The sequence below is a fragment of the Fukomys damarensis genome, unplaced genomic scaffold, assembly GCF_012274545.1.
Source record: "Fukomys damarensis isolate Sample0158 unplaced genomic scaffold, DMR_v1.0_HiC HiC_scaffold_1, whole genome shotgun sequence".
Classification (NCBI taxonomy): Eukaryota; Metazoa; Chordata; class Mammalia; order Rodentia; family Bathyergidae; genus Fukomys; species Fukomys damarensis.
The window spans coordinates 45995534-46003753 of record NW_022900913.1 but is presented as its reverse complement, the minus strand read 5'-3'; the positions used below and the strand labels follow the sequence as shown (position 1 = coordinate 46003753).

At 34.8% G+C, this 8220-nt stretch overlaps 2 protein-coding genes across 3 annotated transcripts in view; one reads left to right on the top strand and one right to left on the bottom strand.

The window, feature by feature from the left end:
• The window catches only part of Ndufaf2 (NADH:ubiquinone oxidoreductase complex assembly factor 2), a 274128-nt gene that overhangs the window by 77770 nt on the left and 188138 nt on the right, over positions 1-8220 (bottom strand). The window lies entirely within an intron of this gene.
• Positions 14-4615, top strand: Smim15 (small integral membrane protein 15). Of its 2 annotated transcripts, none has more exons than XM_010626935.2 (3): positions 14-86; positions 1313-1424; positions 2421-4615. In XM_010626935.2, exon 3 carries the CDS (start codon positions 2433-2435, stop codon positions 2655-2657), a length of 225 nt encoding a protein of 74 aa, XP_010625237.1. In that variant the 5' UTR covers positions 14-86; positions 1313-1424; positions 2421-2432; the 3' UTR covers positions 2658-4615. The 2 variants fall into 2 exon arrangements, with proteins under 2 accessions (XP_010625237.1, XP_010625235.1); XM_010626933.2 differs by lacking the exon at positions 14-86 and adding an exon at positions 93-308.

Here is an 8220-nt window from a genome sequence, read left to right as displayed (position 1 = left end):
GACTTCCTCACTACCTTCTTCAAGAGGACCGGCTCGTGGGCGGGGCGAGAGGCCCGCGACTTCCGCTTTCCTGCTTCCGGTGTGTGGTGAGTTGGGAGTGGGAGTCGGAGCCCATGGGGCGCGATGTTGGGGGGCTGCCAGTCGCTGCGCTCGGCCGAGGCGCAGTTGTGGCCGCCCGGCCCGGCTTCTCGGGGGCCACTATTCTGGGAGTCTTTCCTGGCCGGCGGCCACGAGGGCTGAGCCTGACGGGACAAGGGGCAGGCACGAATGTGGCTTCTGCGCTGGCCGCTCTGGGGAAGGGAAGAAGAGTAAGCGAGGTGGGGTAGGGGGCGTAGGAAGTGGGGACAGACGAAGGACGAAGTGGCTGACCGTCCAGTGCCAGCGGCGCTGCTTTAGGATTGGGGGAGGGGGGTACTGGAGGGTAAATGAGCTTTTCGGGCGGAAGAGCAGTATTTATTCCCCAGAGTGTGGGAGGCACTGAAGCTGGGTTCGAAGCAACAGATGTGAGGAGTGTGGACTGCAGTGCTTGTAGTAATGGATAAAACTGCAGCAAACCAGGTCCTTCATTCCCGCTTTACGTTTTTGCAAAGTTGTTTTGCTTCTTTTTGAAACTTACATTAGTTCCTACTGAGCTGGAGAAGAGGGATCGATGTCTGCGTTACCTAGTTTGAACTGTGGATGGGAGCTTTATGAAGTCGGGGCTAGCTAGGATGTTTAACGTCTTAGGCATTTCGATGGGCCTTCAGTTTAAAGCAGGGAATGCTTTATTTTTATTTTTTTATGTGAAGCAACTGAAAAAATGAAGTTAAAAACAAGTGACAGTTTCCTTGTGACGGGATTGTAGATAACATAAAATTTGTTTTGGTTATCTCCTGATTTTCCTAAGGATACGAGTTTTATAATAGATAAACCTTCAAAGAGTAAGACTGTTTGATTTTGTAATGATGTACCTAATCCAATAAATATGAATGAATGTCAGCTGTTTTTAGGATAGGAAATTCAAGCTCTAGTAATGTATATGATGTGTAATGTGAGCCACCGTCTTTTATATGTCAGTGAATTTCATAAATTATTGAAATAATGTAGTAAAATATTCAATAATTAATACTTTGTTACAGGACACTTGCAATTGTGGTAAATTCAAATTAGAAATAGGTATTACAAGCTTATAATTGGTTTAAAACCAATATTACGTGTCACTTATAGATTCCATATATTGAATTTAGAAATTTCCCTTTTAACAATTCCTTAGTTATCCTCAAAGTTGTGAATTAAATGGTCTTTTATCCTTTTCCATTCATCCACTATGTAGAATTTTAACTTCTCAAGAGTGCTTTAAAACTAAAGAAGACAACAACAAATAAGGGTCATCTGAAGTTTATTGGCACCCAGGACAAAGTTGGAGATCACTGCTCAAGCATAAAGTAGGTGATTTTTTTTTTTGGGGGGGGTAATCCCAGCTGAAATTTTAAGTGGTTGTATCTGTAGCCATTCCCTACCAAAGTATTCTTATTCTCTATATTGAATGGAGAACGACACAAACATGAAAGGTGAGAAAGCCTTTTGGGCAAAATAGGAAATGTCACTCAAGTCCACACCATTCTCTTTTGCAAGATGGCCCTCCCAACTCAAAAAAGAAACAAAACTCATGACTCTTGTAATGGCTACTTCATTTATTAAAATTATGTTTATATTAGTACAGGTCCTCAAAGCTGAAAGGGCATAAAGTAACATCACTTTTTGCTTATACCTCTTGGCATATAAATACAGACTGAATCATGGGTCCCTTTCCCCTCTCTTTCAGTACTAGAAATAGCCACCTACTCCCTCCGTTTTTCTGAGAGCATTTCTCATGGTCTATGACTTGCCTTTTTAAAACTTGAAATTTGATTTTTACTTTTGTTAATTAGTACTCAGTCAACAAATGGCAAACAGGATTCAGCTGTTTCCTGAAACGAGCCCGTGCAATTCAGAGTTCTTGAAGTCTGCTGCTACAGTCTTGCATATAATATTAGCCTGTGAAAATGCATAGTCCTTATAAGAGTCTAAATGGCTTTTACTTTTATCTTCCGTAAATTTACATCTTTTAAGTGTCACTATTCTGTTTTCCTAGTTGAATTATTTTTTCCTTAGTGGAGATACTAGTCCTTATTAAAATGGTACTAATTAATATTTTTTTAAAAACCACTAATGGGGCTTGTGATTTAGCTCAGTGGTTCTGGTGATTGCCTCGTAAGGGCAAGGACTTGAGTTTGAGTCCCCACACCAAAACAAAACAAAACAAAACAACAACAAAAAAAACCACTAATGAGTGATAATGGAATTTTGAGTTAACTGGTATATGATGTAACTTTTTCATGATTTGATTAATCATATGATTTTTTTCTGTTTTCCCTCTCTTCCCTACCCATTTTCCTAAGACTGCTACAGAGATGTTTGATGTAAAGGCTTGGGCTGAATATGTTGTTGAATGGGCTGCAAAGGACCCATATGGTTTCCTTACGACAGTTATTTTGGCTCTTACTCCACTGTTCCTAGCAAGTGCTGTCCTGTCCTGGAAATTGGCCAAGATGATTGAAGCCCGGGAGAAGGAGCAAAAGAAGAAACAAAAACGTCAAGAAAATATTGCAAAAGCTAAACGACTGAAAAAAGATTGAAGAGGATCCACAAACAAAAAAAAAAAAAAAAAAAAATTGGAAAATTAGGCAGCTTTGGAAGGACCCCATGAAATTTCTTTGGATTTCATGGAAGTTATTACTGTCCATATAGAAGAATCATTCTGGAATGTGACCTCAATACTGTAGTAACTTTTAGGCCATTGGCAGTTATTATAAATTAGTATTTGATTATCCTGGTTGAGTATCAGTGATTCCTAATGCTCCAAATTCAGAATTCTCTAAAATTCAGAATACTCCAAAATCCAAAACTATGCAAAGATGTGATGCCACAAGTGGAAAATTCCCCAGCTGATCTCTCGTGGGTCTCAGTCAAAATACAGATGTACTAAAAATGTATAAAATTTTTTCCAGCCTATATAAAACAAATGAATTTCCTCAAGATGTCTCATGTATATGCAAGTATTCCAAAATCTGAAAACATCTAAAACATTTCTGGTTCCAGGTATTTCAGAGAAGGAACAATCAACCTTTAGCATTGACTTAGTCATTTGCCATTTTATACTATGCTCTGAAATAAAAATAACCCATGGAAACAAATGACTTTACATTATGAACACTACTGAAATAGTGATTTAAAACAGGGTCCTGTTTTCGACAAAGGATATTAAAAATGTTAAAGTCAAACTTGCCCTCTTTGAATTGATAGTTTGCTTGGGCTTAAAAGAGATACAGTATATTAATCACATCTTTTATCAGTATTGCTTATTTCTGGGAATCATTTCTGGCTTTTTCAAAGAAATAGTATTAACAAGTACATCTATTATGTATTTTTCTCATTTTAGCCTTTGCGACACCTGGCAATTATCAAGGCATTCTTTATTTTTAAAAAACTAATTTTTAAAAGACTTGTGTTATTTTGATCATGTATAGTACCACCAACTAGATATTATGATTTTTGTACCTAGAAACACTGCCACTTTCATAGTGATGAGTTGAGTAATACTGATTTAAAACTTGCAGTAAAAAATGCCAAACATTGCAGTACCTTGGAAGCAGTTTTTTCTTGTACTAAAACTGTGAAATAGTTAAAATATCTTATCACATAATTTGCTTATTATACAGATAACACTTATTTTTATTCCATTTGTTTTAACTTACGTGGTAATGATGTCCTGTACTTTTTTGTCCACAGTTCGAGGTAAAAATTAAAACTTCAGTTTTTCTTAAAGAGTTAACATTTAATTCATACTTTGTAAGTGGAAAAGGCCCAAAATTTGGAAAAATTTGGTTGGAAATAGTAGTAATTGCACAACAGGATAAATTACATCATTTGTTTAAGTAGTAAAACCAGAACTCTTTACTATTAAATATGGCTTTTCTAAATGCATGGTCCAGTAATTGTATTTACTGTAGTATTTAATAGCTTAATGTTTTCACCTCTCATGATGAATTTTAAGTTAGATTGTCCAACAGCTCTAATTTAAAAATGAAACTAGGTATGAAATAAATTTGATACTTTTTTAAAAAGGTCTTGAGTTGATAGCTTTTTTGGGAGAGAGAAATTTAAGTTAAATGTGTTGTATAAATTAGACTTTTCAAAAGGTTGTGAGTCTCAATTGTAGCCAACCACAATTCTAGAAGTTTGGCACAGTGTTTCTCAAACTTGAGAACTTAAGGCCTCCTGGGAATGTTTATGGATTAGTTTGAACAACACTTGCTATTTTTAGATTCCGAGTTCTTGATGGTAGTGCAGTCAACGTACTGCAACTCTCGACATTGAAGGTGATCTAGAATATGCTCTCATAATATTTAAATTAAAACTTGCTTATATAAAAGTACTGGACCCCATGGGTCTGCAGAGCTCATTTTAAGAAAAACTGGATTAAGAGATATCTGAAATATGTTTCAGTGTAGTCACGTTATTCATGAAAAGAGTTTATGTATGTTTTACTTATTACCACATTTTACGGTAAAAGTGCAGCAAAAGATCGTTATAATTTAGTTACTAAAGCAGAACCAATAAAAATTGGTTGTGATAACCTAAGGGTATTGTAAAAGTCTATACTTTCTGTTAAAATTCTTAACACATGCCAATTTTGTATTTTCTTGACATAAGCTCTTTAGCTTTTCTCAGATTTTTTGAGCTTATACACATGAAATTAAGTTTTATAATTCTATTTTTTGTGTATGTGAGGATATAGTATAAAATGCTATGAGATTTCAAATTCTTCAGAAAAATCCATCTCTACTGTAACGGCAGTACTACTGAAAGAATCCCATTTATTATCCAGAATACTTCTGTCAAAAAAAAAAATGCCTACCTACTTAAGTATGCATAAGTTCTAAGAACTAACTACAGTTACATTTTTATGGCTGGTTTTGGATTTAAAAAGAAGCTATTCCAAGATCCCTGTAGCAAACATTTTCCAAAAAATAGAAGTTTGTGTGTAACATTTTGACCCACAGTGTCCATGTGAAACTTCAGCATGACACTACTACTACATCAGGTATGTTGTAAGGGCATATTAAAAAACAACATTTCTTTACAGTGAGAAGCTAACTGAAAATAAGCTTAGGAAGCTGTGAGCTGGACACCAATGCTGAAATAATTAACAGTGCCTCACCCCTTCCTTACACATGAAGTGAAGTGGCAAAGGGCACTTTAACTCTTACCTCGTTCTAAATCAGGAAATTGATCTTATTCAGGAATGACTGCTTTTATATTTGCATTGGGTGATAGGATCACTATAACATACCTGGAATAAATATTTAGAGAGAAGTTCTGCATTTCTCAAAAATACTAAAAGATTCTATGGTCAGATACCAACATTTTTGGAAACAAGTATAACTTGGATCCAAGTTTCTTTCCTGCAGGATTTCTTGGAGTCTTAATTTGACTGCCATAGACTCCTTTATTACCCCATCCCTCCACTCAAGAACATAAACACAGGTAAAAAGCCTGGTCTAAATAAATGCAGGTTATATTTAAATATTTATTGAGATAGCATTTTAAAAAATTAATTAGTTCTACTGATTCAGGATTAATTACATCAAGAAATAAGTGACAGAAATCTGTTAGTAAAAGTTGGAATAAAAAAGGATTACTTTCTCCAGTTTTGTTGGTTTTTCAGATGTCTAAGACTTTGCTAATTGGCTAGATTAAACCCAGAAGCCAGCAACATTTTTGGCATTTTTAGTTTGTGTAATGGTAAGCCCATTATAGAAAAATGAAAACTATGCTTTATGTTTGAATGACAGGCAGAGAACACCAGGAAGTATTTCGTTCAAGAAAGTATTTGAGGGTGTATGTGTCTTTCATTTCTTCCTTCTTTCTCTCCCTCACCCTATATTCCTTCCCTCCTCTTTCCCTCTCCCTCTCCCTTTGAGTAGGCTGGGCAGTGTTCTACCACTGAGCTACAACCTTAGCTACTGATATTCTTTAATTAACATGAATATTTTTATTTTTAGACAAAATTTTAAAAAATGCTTGAAGTCTTTCTTGAAAAAAGGCCTTTTTCATAATAAACTTTAAATGTCCCAATGTAGCAATTTTTCAGATGAAATATGTTGGAAAAGCTAATATTTAATATTTTAATTCTATTTAGCATGTGTCTGGCCTCAAAGCTAGATATTTTTTAAAAAGTTGTTTAGAAAGACAAATCTTAATTAGGCTAAGATTATAGTTTTTTTTTTGGCAGTATCAGGGATCGAACTCAGGACCTTATGAGACAGGTAGCAGCATATAGTTCATTTTTTTATGCAGGACATTTAAGTCTGTTCCAACACCACCTAACAGTGCCATCAGTCATCCTACACACACACTGGTCTGGAGGAAAGGAGTATGGATGAATTATTACAAACTTCATTCCCACTTCACAAAATCACTTTGATAGCACATGCACTAGTACACGATGAGCAGATACCATCATTCTACTTTAAAATAAAGCATTTCCTACAAGGATTCTGGGCTGGTTTTCTTTTGCTACTAATATAATACAGGTATTTTAAAATTAAAACAAAATTAAAATTAATATAAATTTCTTATGCTAATGCTTAAAAACAAACTACATAGCAATCATTTGCAGATGTAGTACACAGAATGCAATTAATAAGCTAATAGGATTTTGGCAGTAGAAACACTAGTGTATTAAGCATTTACAAATTTCCCTTGCAATCCAAGATTTAAGAATATCTTACTCTCAATTCATAATTCAATTATACTATAAATTATACTTCCTTTTATATTACTTAGCGACTAGTTCCTTTCTTGCCCCTACGGTAAAGTGTATTACCTTGTAAAGAGGTGGCAAGATAAAATGTTTAACCTGGTATTAGCAGGACTGCTAGAATACTGCAATTATCACTTAGGGACTTTTTTTGATCATACAGTATGTGCAGTACATATGGTGATTTGATCATTTAATTGTTTAAGTATAAATACTTATTAAAACAACTTTTTCTGTAGTGCATTTTTAAGGCAATTATAAAATTCTAACACACATGTTTTAAGAATCCATTGTTAATACTTATCTAAGGATTTCCTCATTTTATTCAGAGCATAAAAACTTGTGAATATCCATTCATTTAGTGAACACTGAACACCTATTGTATGTCAAAGACTATTGTATCTGAAACACTCTGTATTAAAATAAAATCAAAACCTTATTTATGTATTCCAGGAAACATGAGTTCTTTACAAGAACTTTTGTATATAATCAATGACATCTGTCCACATTTTTCTTCAGTATACAACCAACTGAGTCCCAATTATCAGTGAAACTGCATTCTACTTTGAGAACTCTTCCCTGTTTTCTTCTGCAAAGTAACTTTCATTCTGATGGAACTCTCTAGTTATTTCATTTCTCTCTTTACTGTCCTTTCAGATTTTTCTGAGGGATTGTGTCCTAAATCTTAATTTGTCTCTTCAAACTTCAGCCACGGTTGTACCATGATAGCTATTGTCCCATGTTATCATCAAGGTCTTTATAATTTCTTTTATTAGTGAAGTTTTCTTTGCATTCACATGTTTTATCCAAGCTTATGTTTTTTGTTTGTTTGTTTGTTTGTTTGGTTTGGTTTTGAAACAGTCTTGCTATGAAGTTCAGGTTGTCCTCAAACTTGTGGTGATTCCCCTGCCTCAGCCTACTCGGTGCTGGGATTATAGGAGTGCACCACCATGCCTGGCCCAAGCTTATATTTTGATTAGGTCTCTGAGATCTCAAGTATGGCTCTCCAGAAATAAAAATCTTATTTTTTCATTTATTTTATATATGTCATTTAGTAGAGCTCACTGCCTTTATTTTAACAAGATGTATCTGTGGGTGGATCCTAAAGGATCCTAAGTATCCTATATGTACTGAGCATTTACAACTACATGACATTCCTCAAGGTAGTAAACTACAGAGGTAAAATCAATTCTAGGCAAATTCATAAACAGAACGGTGACTGCTAAATCAAGTGTAGAATTTAAGTCTAAAAGAATTCAGGATTCTGTGATTCACAATTTCATGTTTCTTATGCAAACTAAAATGAGCTCTTAAGCTTAATGGAATCGAGGCTATTATAAGTTCAGTAATGATAATTCAGTTTTAATTTTTATTTG